The 20,098-nt window shown below is 35.1% G+C and overlaps 1 protein-coding gene across 1 annotated transcript; it reads left to right on the top strand.

The window, feature by feature from the left end:
• Nucleotides 1-5,345: 5,345 nt before the first annotated feature.
• Nucleotides 5,346-19,705, top strand: LOC120957963 (uncharacterized). Its single transcript, XM_040380455.2, has 6 exons — nucleotides 5,346-5,525; nucleotides 5,607-5,796; nucleotides 14,211-14,393; nucleotides 14,480-14,521; nucleotides 15,032-15,321; nucleotides 15,581-19,705. Coding segments are annotated over exons 3-6 (3,912 nt in total). The 5' UTR covers nucleotides 5,346-5,525; nucleotides 5,607-5,796; nucleotides 14,211-14,392; the 3' UTR covers nucleotides 19,160-19,705.
• Nucleotides 19,706-20,098: the final 393 nt, after the last annotated feature.

Below are 20,098 nucleotides of genomic sequence, written 5' to 3'. Positions count from 1 at the left end.
TTCAACCCTTGTTGGTCTTGATCTCTGAAACCCACGTAACCGAGAAGGAGGCATTCGAGCAATTTTATTTAAAAGGATATAGGGTAGTGTCGTGTTTATCTCATTCACGTCACACAGGAGGTGTTGCAGCTTATGCCAGAAGTGACGTTGTCCTTAAAGTGATTTTAAACAAATCATTGGAAGGCAATTGGTTTCTCGGTGTTGCGGTTTCTCGGGGTATGACGGTAGGCAATTATAGCATATTGTATCACTCACCTAGTGCGAGTGATTCGAGATTCGTAGATATTTTGGAAGAATGGTTAGACAGGTTTTTGGATCTTAGTAAGTTGAACATTATCGTCGGTGACTTTAATATTGACTGGTTAAATGTTGAAAAATCTGCGAAACTGAAAAGTTTAATGGATTCAGTAAACATGTACCAAAAAGTCAATGAATTCACACGAATTGCTAGGCAGAGCAGGACATTTATTGATCAGGTTTACAGTAGTATTGACTTAATCAAAGTCACTACTGATCCGTTATTGAAAATATCGGATCACGAAACACTTGTTTTGAACATAAATGATGAACGTCGTAAAACGATTCAACGGAAAGTTAAATGCTGGAATAGGTATTCGAAACATGCTCTTTGCAATAATGTGTCACAAGGCTTGCAGTGTGGTGCATCTGATTTTGATGAGGCTGCTGACTTGTTATGGAACACATTGAAACATGCAATGAGCACCTTGGTGGAAGAAAAGACAATTGTTTCTAGAGAAACTAGTAGATGGTATACTTTGGATCTCGCACGTGCTAAACGGAAAAGAGACAAAATGTATAAAAAAATTATTAGAACGAATAGAGATAATGATTGGTCTGAGTATACTAAACTTAGAAACAGTTATAGTAGGGATCTCAAAAATAGACGAAGCGATTTCTTTAGCAGTGAAATAAACAAGCACAAGAAAAATAGCAAAGAGTTATGCTTATTCCTGGAGTTATTCCTAAAGCGAACGGAGCTGCCAATGCGAAAGATTTTCGCCCCATAAACATGTAGCATGTGCTAGAAAAGGTGCTGGAGACAGTAGTTAAGGAGCAATTGGTTCAGTTTCTGAACAGAAACGAGCTGATGATCCGAGAGCAATCAGGATATCGGCAAGGACACTCTTGTGAGACTGCTTTGAATCTTGTACTAGCGAGGTGGAAGGTGTTGATGGATAAGAAGGAATCGATTGTTGCTGTTTTCTTGGATTTAAAACGGGCATTTGAAACAATATCTAGGCCATTGTTGCTTTCTACCTTAAGGCGTTTTGGTATTGTGGGGAGGGAGCTCAGTTGGTTCGAAAGTTATTTAAAAGAAAGAACTCAGAGAACTTTATTTGGTAGCTCTTTATCAGAGCCTATAGAAAACACCCTTAGTGTTCCGCAAGGTAGTGTTCTTGGACCAATTTTGTTTATCATGTACATCAATGACATGAAACAGGTTTTGAAGGCTTGTGAGAGCAATCTTTTTGCCGACGATACTGTTTTGTTCATCTCGCACAAAGAAATCAAGCAAGCAGAGTCTCTGATGAATATCCATTTAAACGCTCTGGATGGATGGCTGAAGTACAAAAAGCTGGCATTAAACATTAACAAGACTTGTTACATGGTGATGTCTGCGGGTGTATTGGAAGAACCTCCATCTATCGTAATAAATTCGGAACTAATCGAAAGAGTTAGACAGGCTAAATACCTGGGAGTTATCCTAGACGACAGGTTGAAGTTCCACGCTCACATTGACTGGGTCATCGCTAAAGTGGCAAAGAAGTGTGGAGTAATAAGTAGATTGGCGAAGGATCTCGATTTTTTTGGGAAAGTTCATCTCTACAAATCATTGATCTCGCCACACTTTGACTTCTGCTCATCCATTTTGTTTCTTGGCAATAAGGGGCAAATTAAAAGGCTTCAAAGGTTGCAAAATCGCATCATGAGGTTAGTACTAGGGTGCGGTCGACGTACGCCGTCCGCGGTTATATTCATATTCATATTCATATTCATATTCATATTTATTTGTCTACCTTTTGGTTACACAAATGCTTAAATAATACTTATTACCTATGTTCCTAACCTAACAAAAATTAACACGAATTATCAAAAATTTGAGAAAAAAAAATTGAGAAAAAAAAAGCGCCTGATTGACAACTGAGTCCATGTGGTGGCTGAAGGTGAGGCCTCTGTCAAGCAAGACACCGAGGTCTTTTACGACACAAACACGATTGACTTGTACAGAATTTAGGACGTACGAGTAAGTGATTGGAGACTGCGAACGACTAAACGAAATGACGTTACACTTATCAGGACATAATGTGAGGGAATTACTAGAACACCAAGACGAAAAACGATCAAGAATATTTTGTAGGGAAATGCAATCTCTAGGAGACGAAACTGGGAGAAAGATTTTGAGGTCGTCTGCGTAGCAGAGGAAACACTCAGGAGGGAGGGTGGTACGGACATCATTAATAAAAATTATGAACAGCAAAGGACTTAGAACACTACCTTGTGGTACGCCTGCACTACATGAAAAGGGAGTCGAAAACATATCATTAAATTTAACACTGTAGGAACGATCACATAGAAAAGAACGTAACCAAGATACAAAAAGATTATTGACGTCAAGTTGTGAAATTTTATTTAGAAGTAAGGAATGAGGAATACGATCAAATGCAGATATGAAGTTAGTATAAATAGTATCAACTTGTTTAACTGACTCTAACTGGGATGATACGAAAGAGGTGAAGGACATAAGGTTAGTTGTTGTAGAACGGTTAGGAAAAAAGCCATGTTGCTGAGGGATAATAGTAGAAGAGGTGAGTTTAAACACATAGGTATGGATAATATGCTCAAATACCTTGGTTATTGCGCATTGTATTGAGATGCCACGGTAATTGGAAATGACAGACGGGTTACCTTTTTTGTGAATGGGAACTAGCCATGCTCGCTTCCACAATAAAGGGAATGAAGACGAGGACAAAGATAGGTTAAATAATTTTACCAATAGAGGGACGAATAGAAAAGGTGACTTTTTTAAAACCGAGGCTGGTATTCCATCCGGTGGTTATGCTGAATATTCTTCAATGGATGTCAGTAGAGCAGCGGATTGAGTACCAGACCATGACTTTTATATATAAAATGTTAAAGGGCCTGTTGCCTGGGTACCTGGGGGAGAGCATAGTTCGGGGGTCCGATATCCATCGGCACCACACACGCAGGGCAAATGAGCCAAGGGTACCTAACTTGCATTCCCTAAGTGCCAGAAACTCTTTGTTTTTCAAAGGGATTCAACGGTACAACAGTCTACCAGATGAGATTAAGAATGCGAGAAGCTTGCCGGATTTCAAACGTAAGTGCGTCATATATGTTGAACAAACTGTATAATGTGAAATATGTGTAGATGTCCCATGTCATTATTAAATGTGTAACTGCAGTTGTCATCACGATCTTTATGATGATGATAAGATTTTTCTTTATATACTATAATTAAAATTAGAAAAAAATTAAGAAAGAGTCAACATAGGTTTGAGACACGCGCGCGTACAAGTGGATATTCGGGATCTATTTGGGGGAATTTACGGTTTGCACACGGTCTGGGAGCTCACAACAGGATTCACTCATTGATGATTGTAAGTGGCCAATTCCAGATACATTAGGTTCACCTGCTTCGGAAGGTAGTGCCCTAGAGCCAACCATTGGCTAGTGGAACTGGCCATATGCATGTTGCAGTTGTGTTCCGATAAGTAGTGCGCCGAATCCACTAGTTGGTTCTTGGCGAGCTACGTAAGGGATACATTAAATTCTCCTGCTTCGGAAGGTAGTGCCCTGGAGCCAGCCGTTGGTGACAGAGACCCTGGAGTCAGCGGTTGGCACTAGTGGAACTGACCATATGCATGTCGCAGTTGTGTCCTGATAAGTGGTGCGCCAGATCCATTTATTGGTTCTTGGCGGGCTACGTAAAGGATGCTAGGGAATACCATTGTATTCGATGGAGTATGACCCGTTTTTTCTTGATGAAACTATGTTGGTCATCTTGGGTGTGTGTATGACTCAAACAGTTCCTCTGAGAGTTTTCCGATGCCACCACTAGCTCGTATAAAATATTTTAATATACCTATCAGAGTAATATTATCGTAAAGATACTTCCGTCCTTCTCAAACCTATGTTGGGGAAAGAGGTGGGACTTATCATCATCATCATCATCCTTGCTACGGGGGACATTCAATTCTAGGCTTGAACTCATGATGGGCATGTTCTTGAGTTGTTCGAGCTGGCTACTCTATGTTAGTTTATTTTTACTGCGTTTAAGTTCATGTTTATAGTTTTCTATAACTTTTATTTAACCTCGCTTTGATAGGGCGATATAAGGTCCGTTGAATTTAACAAATAAATAAATTTACTGCAAACAGGCTTCAGTTTATCTTCTCTATACAAAATTACGTATGCCACTTCCTGCATTACATTTTTTTGTCGTGTTGAAGCAATGTTTTTGTTACATATGCGAATTTTGAATTCTAGTTCGACAATACTGATTGGTCCGTCATTTTACATTACTATAATTAAAACTGAAAGATCGAACGGTAAAAAATTTAATTCTAAAAGATCTACAGTAATTTTTATACGAATAGATTCTTCCTATCTTTCAAAATCATTTGAATCCTTTCGCGGGCGGTGGGTCGCATTTGGCCCGCAGGCCAGACTTTGCCGACCGCTGCTCTATAGCAACAGTTTCCGCAGCACGCTCTCTTTCCGCGCATGAACTTGTGGGGGGGATGAAATCTTACATGCACACTGGGCAAAAAAAAAACTAAAAAAAGGTTGAAAACCACTGCTCTATAGTGAGGTTGAAAGTGAGAACATGTTTGTAAAAAAATACATTTTACATGTTATTTTTTACATTTTTATAAACACCATGTATAACAGTAATACATATATGAACATAGCAATATTTTTTATTTTCCGCTTGGATCTAGCTGAAATATTTAATATTGCTATCGTTAATCTTTTGCTGTGGTGATTTAAATACATTTGTATTTTTGTGTTTGATTCTGATAAATCAATTGAAATAATAATAAAAATTATTTAAAAAAAAAACTAAATAATTGAAAAATAAAAAAATTACCAGATTGGCCCAACTACAACAAACTAAACAATTAATAAATACACAGCCAAATTCCGCTTGCACGCAATGTTGAAATAGCTACATGTTGAATCTGCGCTATGATCAGAATACAGCTGAATGCACAGTGGGGGATTTTTTAAGGTGGGAGAACTACTCTCACTGCTGTACTGTAAAGCCATTTAAATCGTAAAGCGTACTCTGCGGATGCGCGGAAAGATGCGCTAGTTCACCTTGGTCAGGAAAGGGAAAAATATCGTAAGCTCAGAGCTCGAATAGATATTGAATACAGTTTTTCATGATTCACTAACATTCTTCTGTCAATTGTTGCAGTGTAAAGACGTTAGTTCAACTAGCTTATTCAACAATGTAGATTGTGGTACCTGGTGATAAAGTAAATTTCCATGACTGCTTATTTAAGTTGTGAATTGAGTGCTCGGAAAAATTCTGATTCAAATTTCTTTTCAAATCTCAGTTTTGTTTCAAAACGCTGTGTGGTGGTCATACCTTGAATTACATGGTTTATATTATTAAAAGTGTCTAGTGTTTGGTGGTATGATTTACGATACATTACAAAGATTCGCCGCTGTGTGTGTTAATTAATTAATGTACGTTTAGTACTATTGGAACGGACTTGTAGTAATACAATAGTTAATAGCATTCAGGTAACACAAATAAAATTTCAGTTCATTATGTTTTGTTTGTAAATATTTTATATTGTGTTGTTGTTGAAAAATAATAAATAAAAATGCATTTAATTAATTGAAATCAGTTTATTTATAATTAAAGAAGAACTGCTTGCAATTTAACGTATTTATAGACTACCCGAACCTTCAAAGATCAATAAACTATTTCAGAATAAATATATTAATATGCCGCTATTCTTCCTATTCGGCTCGTAGTCGGTATAGGCCTGTCTATACCATTGATGTGCTTGGCTATCAGTGATTAATAGATTGTCCATAGCAGGATAGTCTGTGCTGTGTATCGGGGTGCACGGTCCTTATGGAGCTTGAACCCATGACGGATATATTGTAAGACGTGCAAGTTGATGGTAGTACCAAGTGACCCGTTTGCTGCTATTCCAATCTGCAAAAATCTCGAAATGAAACGAAATAACCCGCTATCGCAAAACTTTCTCACAATGGCTTTGACGGCATAACTTTCGGATCATCTTAAACTTTCAAGCCCTATTCGTGCAGTTTGTCACGAAAGAGCAAAATGTCAAGAAGATGCCACGGTTCCGTATAAGCATCAATAGCCTTTCACTAAAAGATATATCTTCAAAAATGTGTACACAAATGTTGTAGGTTGTGATTAAGTGAAGCACGCAAAAGAACTGTGGTCATTGTGTTGCATTGATTTTGAACAATAACAAAAACAAAACTTATATATCATATAACTCCTACATTTTTCTTCTATTGTTTATTTACGACAGTGTGAAAAATGTTGTATGATTGACTACCATTTATTTGATGATGTTGTGATTAATTCCGAAGAAACATTTCTTATAACTTTTACACTTAAACATGTCTTGCTTGCTTAAACATGCTTTACTATGTTAGTACACTCATAGTGCCTTATAGTTTTAACATGTATTTTGAAGATCCTTAACAGTCTTTAAAGTTGATAAAACTTTAAAACGTTCTGAAAGCGATTATAAGACAGCCTGTTAAAACTATAAAAGGAACCACATAGTTTTAACATGTTTTTTTAAAGATGCTTAACAGTCTTTAAAGTTGTTAAACCTTTAAAACGTTCTGAAGGCGATTATAAGACTGTCTTATAAGACTTATAAGATGCCTGGCTTTAATCATCCAGTAAACGTATTCTTAAGCATGTTTTAAGAAACGTTATTTGAGACTGAGACATCAAGATCAACTGATATTATTAAATGCTTATTAAGTCTTGAATGAAGGGAACTCGGAACAGACTATACAGGATGTATCTAAGATACGCTATTAACGCAAATCGCGAAGAAGCGGTTTTCAACCATTGTATGTTTAAGTTTATTTTCCTTTTGCTTGCAGTGGGTGGCTATTATTCAGATTCAAAACAATTTTTATTTTTTTTAATCATGTTGCTATTACTTGATATTGTATCAATTCAATAAAATTTTGTGCAAAGAACTGTCAAATTCAGAAACCCACGATTGTATAAATTTGCATACACCAGGATCCGCGTATCTCGGACACTACCTGTACGTGGAAAGTCTTGAAACTTGTTAGTCTTCACAAGTGCTTACTAAAGCTATGTGCTGTTTAAAACTATCTTAGCCAAACATATAGCACTACAAATCGACTGAACTTGTGATCAGGAAAGTCCTCTTGATCTTAAACCAATGGAATCTATTTTAATGCATACGATTGTTGATTTGTGTGTGCAACATGTGTCAGCCATGTTGATGTGTATATAAACAAATTCATAATTAACAAGACAAATAGAAAAATGGCAATTTTTCAAACGTTTTTCCCGTCATGTTTATTATACCACAGCCTTGAAAAAGCTTTTTGTGCAAATTGAGAGCGTTTCAAAGAAAACAATATTTTTAAAATAAATTATTTTTTAACTAAAAAGTTGCTTATTATTGAGGCGCTTTGATATTTTTTAAATTATTACAATATATTTCAACAGTGAAATTTTCTTGGCATAGATTTTTGCTCATACGCGAGCGATTTCAGAATAAGAAAAAATATTAAGACAACATAATAATTCTCAAATAATTATCAGCCATTACTATGACTTCGTAATCATTACTTCATTGCCGTCTCAAGAACATATCCATAGTAATAAGCTGTAATTTTGATAATTTATTTACGTCTCACATCTTAAAGGTCTAGAAATGGGTTTAACAAGTAGTTTTAACAGAATTCTGTAGATGGGCCCTATCAGTCTTAAGAGAGTTTTACAGGGTTTTCCAGGAGTTCTCATAGCTGTGGGACACTTTATTAACTCTTTTTAATGTGAAATGAACTTATTGTAATGAGAATTGGACTCTCTAGCACCCTTGTTAAACAAATCCAATAGGAATTCCCAACGAGCCTGTCCAAAAAGGGTACCATAGAGAACAATTTCCAACGTATGAAGTTCACTTCCAATGGGAAAGAGTCTAGGAAGTGTCCCACAACTATCTAACACCACAACTGTCTAACAACTAAGTACCCATGGAAAACCCTGTATTATGGTCTTATTAGGTCATACAAGACATTCAAATGAAAAAGAGAGGCTTAATGGAATACCCGTAACAACAACGATAAAACTATGATAAGATTAAAAATGTTAATTGGGTTGTGACTTTACTTCCTGTTAATTTTCATCAGATAGAATTTGGCAAAGAGCAATTTAATAAGTCCAGGATTGGCAATATCCGAACAAATTAAGGCTTAATTAAGGTTTAATTAAAAGGAAAAAATCATTATAAAATTGTTTAATTATATAAAATTAAAGTGCAGCTTAGGTTCAAATGTAGGTTATTTTAGCTAGTCTGGTGGTACACAGTCATCAGCTCGCACGACTTAGCAACATGCCTATTATGAGTTCAAATCCTGAATAGATCGACCACCACACGTCGGAAGAACTATCCTGCTATGGGTAATCAATAAGTCTCTGAAAACCATGCACATTTGTTTTGCCAAAGAAGAAGAACTAGGTTATTTTAATGTTTTTTTTGTTTAACGATAAGGAATGTTAAACAAATAAAATACGTTTTCTCATATTATTGCCCATCTATTTTATATACAGGACATATTTATTCCATAAACAGTCTATTGAGACAGAATTCATTACCACGCAGCCGGAAAGTCAATCCTGGGATGGTCCATTCTAGGCTTGAACCCATGATGGGCATACTTTTGAGTCGTTCAATTTGACGACTGTACCACGGGACCACCCGGTAATATGCACTATTATTAATATTTCATTTGACGTCTCATAAACCGACATACGGATTTTCCATGATTATAGTAACTGTCGTTGTTTTGGCCTTTAGTGACTACATCTGTTGAATAAAAATCATTGTTTGTTCCTTACATTTATTTAATAGAGACTATGGAGTCAAAATAAAAAGATGATTTGGTAACTTACTACCATTGTGCTTCGACTCAACCTCGTTCGCACCATCTGCTTTACCTACATATTCTCTTACAAAATAATCATTATAAAACAAAAAAACACAGGAAAGAAAGACAAATTCTCATGAAATAACACGCCTGTGCTGTTCATGAAGTTTTTATGCAACGTTTTAAGGGACCAGTATTTCGATACGCCATTTCATTAATATTCAACCAAGCGGCATGCAACATTTGCTTTCGTAGCTCCAATGCAATGCAAGAGCCATTAAGTAAGATTTTTCTTTTGTTCCCATCATTTGTTCATAACCGGCGTCCAATTGCAGATTCCGACGGTTGAGATCACTGGATGCGTGAAAATTTGAAAACAATGCTCAATTTACGTGCATTAACGACCTGTTTTCAATCGAACATTGTTAAATATGTTTCTATCATTAAAATTAATAATCTGATAGATGTAACAATGTCCTCATAAATAATTGTAATATCCGTTGAAAATTAAAATCAGTTATCAAAAACTTGTCTTTTTTGTAACAATGTTTAACACTATGCTTTACTTTAAACCAGCTGATGAATCGAGAGATGGTAATCATTGCATTTTTCATTAAAGATGATAACTAGTTGTGGGTAATTATCAGCTAATATTGCGAGATCATTTTGCAAACTTTGCTACTGTTCGTATCTATCTATCCGTATGTTCATTACTTCAACAATGTTGCAAATTAAAATAAACAACCGATATAGATGAGTATCCAAAATGTTCGAAATGATTTTTTTTATTTGAAAGCTCAATTAACTAACTCAGTAGAAGGCAAACGTAGGATGAATTTTAATAAACAACAGTTTTGGAATGTTTGGTAAAATCCATGTTAAGTAAGTACCTAAACCAGTTTTAAGCGCATTAGATGTTTGAGTTTACTTAGAGAAATTTGGGGCAAGTGTATCAGCATTTCATGTTATAACTTATTAAAACCTGTTTTTTGAGAATCAATTAAATTTAAATACCAATTTTACAAATATTTTCTCACTTGTATCCACTGAAACTCAGATATAAGTACAAGCACAACTGGTTTTAAAGCGTTTTAAATGTGGTCGATGTGGTCGACAAAGACGTGATTGTTTGGGGTATGGTGCAAAAGTGACACTTGTATGAGGCAAGACCACATCGTTAAAGTAACATAATTTTTAGGATAGTAATAATTTCAATTATTTACGTGTCTTGAGCGTCTTGAAACATAAATAAATGTTTTTGGCCACGAAGTAATTATACTAATTATACCGCAATATTGTAGCTACTGGCCAGCTTTTCCGGGACAGAAACCGCGCATATAAACGTAGCATACTGCTGCATGCTACAACAATCTTTAAGTTTTTGACAGCCCGTGCCTATGAAATTTACCGGCACACTTGTCCCAAATTGAGGTGGATCTTTTACCCAAAAAGTTGCAACTTTTTTATTGCATTTTTCAGTGACAAAGACAAACATGATATATTATTTCTCTTACAAACAAACAAAACTCCCTAACTGTTTGCTTCTAAAAATCCCTGACTGTGAGCTCTCAAAATCATCAATAACGTTTTCACGTATCGTTCTGCAGACTTGCGATCGATTCACGACAAATCACCAAAATATCCTGCGGTTTTGAGTTCTATCTTAAAACAGTTCAAAACAATGAGAAAAAAGTCGATCAATCTAGATTAAATATTATATTAAATTTGACACAGTATAAGTGGACATAAGAACGAAACCATCAGTATACTCAATTGGTCATTAAACGTAAGTTGTAATCGAAAAATGCTTGGTGATACTCTTGCCCCAAATTCTTCAACTTACTTACATATCTATCTCGCGCTTCCCTGCGATTTTCCCTGCTGCAAAAGTGTCCGAAACCACACATGGTATCGCGCCCTCGTCTGACGGACATATTCTCACAAACCTGCTACCACGTTCCCTACCTTAGTGTATCAGACTAAGATTTTCATTTGCTATATGTTACTATAACTACAAATACTACAAATTGCTATATGTTACTATATGTTAATAAATATACATATATATCTATATCTCTCTCTCTCTCTCTCTCTCTCTCTCTCTCTCTCTATTTATATATATATATATATATATATATATATATATATATATATATATATATATATATATATATATATATATATATATAGATCTATATATATATATATATATTGAGGATTTGAACTCATAATAGGCATGTTGCTAAGTCGTGCGAGCTGATGACTGTGTACCACCAGACTAGCTAAAATAACCTACATTTGAACCTAAGCTGCACTTTAATTTTATATAATTAAACAATTTTATAATGATTTTTTCCTTTTAATTAAACCTTAATTAAGCCTTAATTTGTTCGGATATTGCCAACCCTGGACTTATTAAATTGCTCTTTGCCAAATTCTATCTGATGAAAATTAACAGGAAGTAAAGTCACAACCCAATTAATATTTTTAATCTTATCATAGTTTTATCGTTGTTGTTACGGGTATTCCATTAAGCCTCTCTTTTTCATTTGAATGTCTTGTATGACCTAATAAGACCATAATACAGGGTTTTCCATGGGTACTTAGTTGTTAGACAGTTGTGGTGTTAGATAGTTGTGGGACACTTCCTAGACTCTTTCCCATTGGAAGTGAACTTCATACGTTGGAAATTGTTCTCTATGGTACCCTTTTTGGACAGGCTCGTTGGGAATTCCTATTGGATTTGTCTAACAAGGGTGCTAGAGAGTCCAATTCTCATTACAATAAGTTCATTTCACATTAAAAAGAGTTAATAAAGTGTCCCACAGCTATGAGAACTCCTGGAAAACCCTGTAAAACTCTCTTAAGACTGATAGGGCCCATCTACAGAATTCTGTTAAAACTGCTTGTTAAACCCATTTCTAGACCTTTAAGATGTGAGACGTAAATAAATTATCAAAATTACAGCTTATTACTATGGATATGTTCTTGAGACGGCAATGAAGTAATGATTACGAAGTCATAGTAATGGCTGATAATTATTTGAGAATTATTATGTTGTCTTAATATTTTTTCTTATTCTGAAATCGCTCGCGTATGAGCAAAAATCTATGCCAAGAAAATTTCACTGTTGAAATATATTGTAATAATTTAAAAAATATCAAAGCGCCTCAATAATAAGCAACTTTTTAGTTAAAAAATAATTTATTTTAAAAATATTGTTTTCTTTGAAACGCTCTCAATTTGCACAAAAAGCTTTTTCAAGGCTGTGGTATAATAAACATATATATATATATATATATATATATATATATATATATATATATATATATATATATATATATATATATATATATATATATATATATATATATATATATATATATATATATATATATATATATATATATATATATATATATATATATATATATATATATATATATATATATATATATATGTAACATGTAAAAGGTCGCACGACACGAATACTATTTAACAATGCGGTGCGCGACATGTCAGGTTGATGACGATCACAAATAACATTAAACTCACGGCACATACGAATAAACGGATATATACATTTATAAACTTTACATTACTTTTTGACATCTTTCTAGCGTGGTCGATTTTTGTGATGGAACTAACGACCACCATACTGAAAGTATTCAACGAAAGTTGTATGAACCACCATATATATATATATATATATATATATATATATATATATATATATATATATATATATATATATATATATATATATCACAAGCATATCACATTTATACTGCTGACAATTTATTTAAGTATTTTTTTCATAAGTATGATTACTTAAGATTTACAATCAACAAGGAATGGAAGACGCTCTCTTTTTTTATTGCAGACAATTTCTGCTCTATGTTGACCTCTCTCACAGCCTTCCAAGTAAAATCAGACCAATTATTACACTAGATTCAGAAATCGAGCACACGGCATTCAACCCTACCATGGTGCCACAACCACGTCTGGTAGGTTTTAAGCAAAGCTCTGGGAACGTGTTGGTTATTATTGTTTCTTATGCAAGCACTGCTATTGTTATAGCATACAATTAGCAGTTGGTTTGAGAGCTTGTGTCTCTTGTGTATTTAATCTGATGCGTAAAGATGCATAACGTAATCCATCAGATATTCTTCTCATTCATATCACAATTATCTAATTTTTATTTTTGCTTTATTAAAAAGCTGGGATCTTGTTCCTTATTGTATCATAGCTGTTCATAGTTTCTCTTTTTATGGAAATGGAAATAAAAACTGTATCTAAGTCTTATTATCAAATACATCATATATCATCATCGAATATATCACGTCGAAAACATTCGGTTCAGGTTGTAAACAACTTTTCATTTAATGTTGTTTAACCCTTTGGCAGTCCCACGATTTTTATAAAATGCACAAACTCATAATGAAATAATGGCAAAAAGAAAACAATTTTGCCCCATTCTGAAAAACCGTTGCTTACACAAAAGATTATGTTGAATTTGGGGCATTGGAAGTCCTAAACGAAAACAGTAACATAGACTCCTAGTCACTAAAATAAAACATAATTGGGTTCCCCAGACCGACGAGCTACGGCGTCTTCATCCGCTTACCGATAAAAGCGCTACTGCTACTGACGTTAAATGTTGTAATAGTTAAAATAACGGTCAACTCTTTGCTATTATAAAAAGACGCACATTTTTACATGTTTGTTTATCAAAAACTATTAGTAATACTTCACAAATGCGCATTATTGTGATTTAAAAATGTAAATACAAACAAAGGTGTAAACCGACAAATCCCGTTCAACGTGATGTATAGATGTAGTTCGATCCAACAACTATCGTTATGTAAATCAGTATTATAATGTTGCTTACAGCAACCTGCAATTAATTTTATTTTGAGAATATATGCTATGTGTCGTACAACACTAAAGATCGAACGTTAAACGACTATCGCGGGAAAATAATTTAATATATAGATTTTTTTCCCTTTTATTATCTATAGACGGAGTATTTGAACAGCGTAATGTAATTGTGTCAAAACAGATTTTTGCATGAAATGCTATAAACATCATCTTCACGTTACGTTCATCGTTACGGACTTCTAAATTAAACCATTTCACAGCATTCACTGCAGTGGTTGCCCAATACTGAAAATTGTTACTTTGCAGAATCTTACAAGTTGAAAGTAAGTAACCCTAATGATTTATTCAGCATTTAAATAAGCAAATATTAAAATAGTATTGTTTTTAAATTTCGTTATTTTCTTTACAGTGCGCAAAATAATGTTTTTCTATACGAGGATGATACAGTTAGGTAATTAATCGTCTATTATACTGAATTGGGGATCTTGCAATGTTATATTTCGTTATAGATTTTTGTTCAAAAATTCATGCATTTACAAAAGAAATATTGTTACCAAATTTGCGTCATTCTCATGCTAGATCCGCTTGCAAGGAAATCAACTTAAAAAAAATTAAATAAGTTGGCCAGTGTCCGTAATTAACCCTTGATATTTGTTATTTGTTATTATTAATTAAAATTCAACGGACCGCGAGTGGCCCACTTGAAGCGAGTTCTTTTACATTCAATCATTATAACATAGTCACATTTCGGTCATTCATTTGTCACGCTTAGTCTTAAGTAACATAATTAACATGTAAAAGGTCGCACGACACGAATACTATTTAACAATGCGGTGCGCGACATGTCAGGTTGATGACGATCACAAATAACATTAAACTCACGGCACATACGAATAAACGGATATATATAAACGGATATATACATTTATAAACTTTACATTACTTTTTGACATCTTTCTAGCGTGGTCGATTTTTGTGATGGAACTAACGACCATAGAGGGCCATACTGAAAGTATTCAACGAAAGTTGTATGAACCACCATTGCGACGAGGTCTACGAAGTGTATTAATACATGCACATGTGGGTGATACAGCAACTAATTCATTCCCTAGTGCCGAAATGGACAGTTATCAAGGATTGGTCGGCAGACCAGGTATTGATTTTCCGGTTCTTACGCATATTCCCAATACCGTTTTTGACTGCAAAAACCATGGCAATGGTTATTTTGCCGATTTGGAAACACGTTGTCAGGTCAGTAGGCTGGCGATTATGTGTATTATTTAATTTATTACATTTAAGATTATCAGACCATCTTCTACTCTTTTATTTTTTATTTTTATAATTTTACAAATATTTGTCAATCTTTGTCTAAATTCCCGAAAGCATATCCATTATTATTTGAACAGAACAACTTATACTTTCTTTTATTTCACAAATATTTGTCAATCTTTATCTAAATTCCCGAAAGCATATCCATTATTATTTGATTTTTTTGTTCTACTTTTTAAAGGTGTTCCATATCTGTGATGACGGAAAGAAGATCTCGTTTCTTTGTCCAAACGGCACGATCTTTCGACAGCTTGATCTTATTTGTGATTGGTGGTTTAAAGTAGATTGTGCTTCTACACCAAATCATTTTGCTGAAAGCACCGAAATGCTGACCCAAGCAAAGAGAGCTCGTTTACAAAGCAAACATCCTGTACCCCAACCAATCAATCACAGTGACGAAAGCCTTACGGTCAGCATTCAAAATAAACGATTGCTGCTTGGAAATACTGCGAATTTGGAGCAACAATCTTTATCTAAAAATTATGTCCCTAAAGTGCTCGAATTTAACAGACGCAACAATAAAAGCAATTCTGCAGATACTGCCGTGAGCGATGGACTTAAAAATCAAAGAAATGTTAACACTAATGATAATATTGATAGGTTATCTAATGCTGCAGACGAAATACAAGATACGGCACAAAGCGCATCGTTTGCATCTATAACTAAGAAAATGTTTAACACGTATTACGCACAAGACCAGCTATTGAAAGATCAAACCACCTCAAATAAACCAAGACGAGCTGAGACCATCGATGAAGGTCTTCATCGTGATTACCTTTCAACATTGCAACCGTTTAAAGATTCTCGTGTAGAAAACAACAACAATAGTAACAGAAATGCAATGCACTTCATGGCTTACACAACTGCACGAAAACTGAATTTGAACAGCAAAGTTACGCAATTCTATACGCCAACAGTACCCACATTCACCACCAGCACGAAAACGGTAATGGTGGGGACAGTTACAGAGGATCCCATGGTCACGACAAAGGCCACAACTATCCATCGTTTCAACAACGGTGGTGTTGGTGGATCCGAAGAATCGCAAAGCTTTGATACCCAATTCGCCCATTCGCTTCGGAGAGAGGGGATAGCTGACGAAGAGTCCATTATGGATCATGCAATCGAGATTATGCAAACTATTAAAAATCTTAACATCGATGAATCTGAAAATCATAGAAGTATAATGAAAAAAACGATAGATGATGTGAAGGCTCATACGTCCACCGTGTCTGATGGTACATCCGCTCGAATTGATCCGCGTGTAAAGAATTCATTGGGGTTTTTACTGCATCCACCAGGAATTCATCAAAATGTGAATGGTTTCAAAAGAATGCGGATTGTCTCTGAGCGTAACTCTAATGTCGATGTTGGACATCGTTCGCTCCTAACACAGACCACGTTAAATGAATACGATCGTCTCTTCCAATCAAACCAAAACGAAAATAATGGAAACCGTATAGATGATGTTCATGATCACGATGTCTCAGAAGCAGAGTTTTATATGGATTCTCAAATGGAACACGACCTCGAAGGTCAATCTTCAAGGTATCCCATTTTGGGAATGTCAAATTCAACGCAAATTCGAGAACTTGCGCAAATATTTACCCATGCTCTTTCGGCCTATTTACAAGATCCCGTCACATTTAGACGCATACTTACTGAAATTCGACCGAAAGCTCCAATAATGCAGCCGACCAATCCAAAATCGATTGTGATGAACAAATCAGAAATTGGTGGAATGGGAAGAAATTTTCCCATTTCCATTGAAACTACAACCCCTTCGATTACAAATCCCATTGAGTACGAACGTTTAAAGGGTCCTGAAAATTATGAAGTTTTGGATTTCTCTGACGTGACTACAACTACGTCCAATTCAAATTCAGCCACGGATTTCGAAACAACACTTATAGATACATCAACGATGCCAACAACAACTATAGACAGTAACGCCGATTCAAAAAAAAAAAAAGCTAAATCAGACGAAATGTTAAGAAAGCAGGGTAAAAGTTTATCAATCAAGTTTATAACCAATAGTCGCAATGAACTTGCTGATGAAGTTAATAATGAACTAAGAGCACCGGCTTCAACTAGTTATATTGCTTCGACAAATCTAGCAAGTTTAAATGATAAAAAAAATAACACCTTAGTCATGGATTCATACATCACGAGTCAAATGAACACAAGTGTACCGCCAAATTATAGGGCACTTCCAACAGCCCCAATCAAAATTGTAACAGAGACAATTTCAGTTCCGCAGTCTGTTCTAAAGCCTCCAGTTATATCAAATATCCGATATCCCATGGAACAGAGATCTAAAACAAAAGAGCTACTAGATGATGATGAGCAGCTGCAACGCGCTCAAAGTGAATTTATTCTGGCTAACCAAAACAATGGCCCAATATACGAACGGAACAAGTACAGCGTGATAAGCTTACACAATTTGAAGGAAAACTCTGTATCTGTTGAAACTTTTAACGCATCTAACAAAACATCGAACAAAACAAACATTACTGATCAACATAATGTCTCACAACAACAGACTCAAGGAGGTATCCCATCCTCACGCACTACAATGTCCTACACAGTATTTTTTGACCCTTTAACAATTAACGATGAGCTTATGGAACTCGAAAAACCAACACCAACGGTAGCACATGTACCAGGAATTTATAACAACAGACAGTATGAGAGTAACAAAATTCACCTTAATACAGATACAGCCATATCTGATGCACCAAAGAAAAATATATCAGACCAAATTATGAGTGAAAATCAGCGCGATGATCCTATAATGCAAAAAAAGGCTATAGAAATGTTTGGCGACCTGAACGATGTACAAGCGGAAAAAATTATGTCGGCAATTAAAATGGCCGATAAAGATAAATCGATGCGAAGATTGATTTTGCTTTTGATACGTACCTGCGATGACGATCCAACAAGTACGGGTGAAGAATCACGAAAAGCTCTTTTAGAAGCTTTAATAAAACTTGGTGGTGTCGTGGGTCCACAACATACTGATGAATTACAAATTTTATCTGCCAAACAAAAACACGATACCACCAATCGCCGTGCTAAAGAAATTGGATTTGGTCAAACTACTAACTTTTTGTACGATGAATTAACTGATCTGACAGAATCTCAAAATATTACAGCAACCACGGAAAACTATTCAAATATTTCTTCAAACTATGAGAATAATGGTGGAGATTCCGGAAGTCAAGACGAAGGTAGTGAGGAATGGTCTAAAGGGAGCGGAACTACGGATGCAACAACAAAAATCTATAACTCACCCGGCGAAAGCAACCTACCAAAAATTGCCACTAGCAAATGGGTATATGGCTATGACGAAACGAATCCTCCCCGGTATTCAACAACACCACTACCATCAACAGTGTTCCAAACTACAGTCGATAGTACTTCAACCGTTTTTACAATGATTACGGAGCCTACAGTTATAACAACTGTGGCGGGAAGTGCAACATCAGAAACATCTGATTATGGCAGCTCTACAACCATCCAGACTACACCAGTCGACTTCTTTGATACTGAATATAGATCACGAGAATCTTTAGAATCTGATTCATCTTCAGAAATGAAACCAACATTCACCGTATCCAAGCGTTTACCAAAGGATTTATCGAACTCATTGGCTAATCCACTGTCTAATAACCATAAACAATTATCTCCTCATAACTCCGACACACGTGCACTTGAACTATTGAAATCGCTTTACTCTTTGGCGGCACGATGGGGATAATTTGAGGACCTATTTTGCGCATATGTATTGTATTTCTTTATGTTTAGTATGGGTCGATATACGGCTCAAGTATTTATTTTAACATGAGTTAATCGTAAATGACACAGTAGTAACAGATAATCTTTGATATCATTCATACATAAATACAAATAGTCAATCTATGGAATATGTTAAAATTAGCCATGGAAAAATCGTATTTACATGAATTGTAATAGACCGTACTAGGGTTTACGATCAATGTTCGTTTATGAATAATGAATAATAAATAATCGAGCCATATTTATCATATATCTGAAGAAAGGAATTGTTATACTATTATAAAAGCTATAGCTTGCAAAGCACTGCTTAAACTAGTAGAATGAGGAATATTTTATCCATAAAGCCAAGCAGTAGATCATGTGGAGATGCACTTATGGGTGAAGATAGCTTATGTCATAAATTATTTAAACCACGTAAATATACATTTTATAATGCCCATTTTAACGAAACATAATTGTAAAAATTGTATTAATATGTGCTTCAATTAAAAATTTGTTGGTCGTACAATCCTGTGTTTCTGTGTTTTTTTCCTCAAAGCGTTTTTCTTATTCCCATACTAAATCGTACTACCATATTATTTTTAACATAAAAAAAACATTGACAAAACCATAATTGTTGCATCGTTGGCAGCAGGCTCTTTCTTTACCCCGATAGATTATTAAACGTAAACTAAACAATCTTTCTTTAAGCGGTCTTGGTTTTTCTTATTTTATTTCGACGCTAAAAAATCACTCATTCGTCTCCGGGTTAAGTGAAAGAGTGTCCCATAAGATCGTTACTTTATCAACGTTCGTGAGATTTCGGGCATACGGGAGTAATCGGCGCGATCAATTCGTGACGCTTTCCACATTACAGTGCCGTAAGCTACTAAATGATGAATGCCGTACAACACGTACTAAA

Source organism: Anopheles coluzzii, chromosome 3 (genome assembly GCF_943734685.1).
Source record: "Anopheles coluzzii chromosome 3, AcolN3, whole genome shotgun sequence".
NCBI classification, from domain to species: Eukaryota; Metazoa; Arthropoda; class Insecta; order Diptera; family Culicidae; genus Anopheles; species Anopheles coluzzii.
Note: the sequence above shows the minus strand (reverse complement) of the source record. Positions and strands in the feature narration are given on the sequence as shown.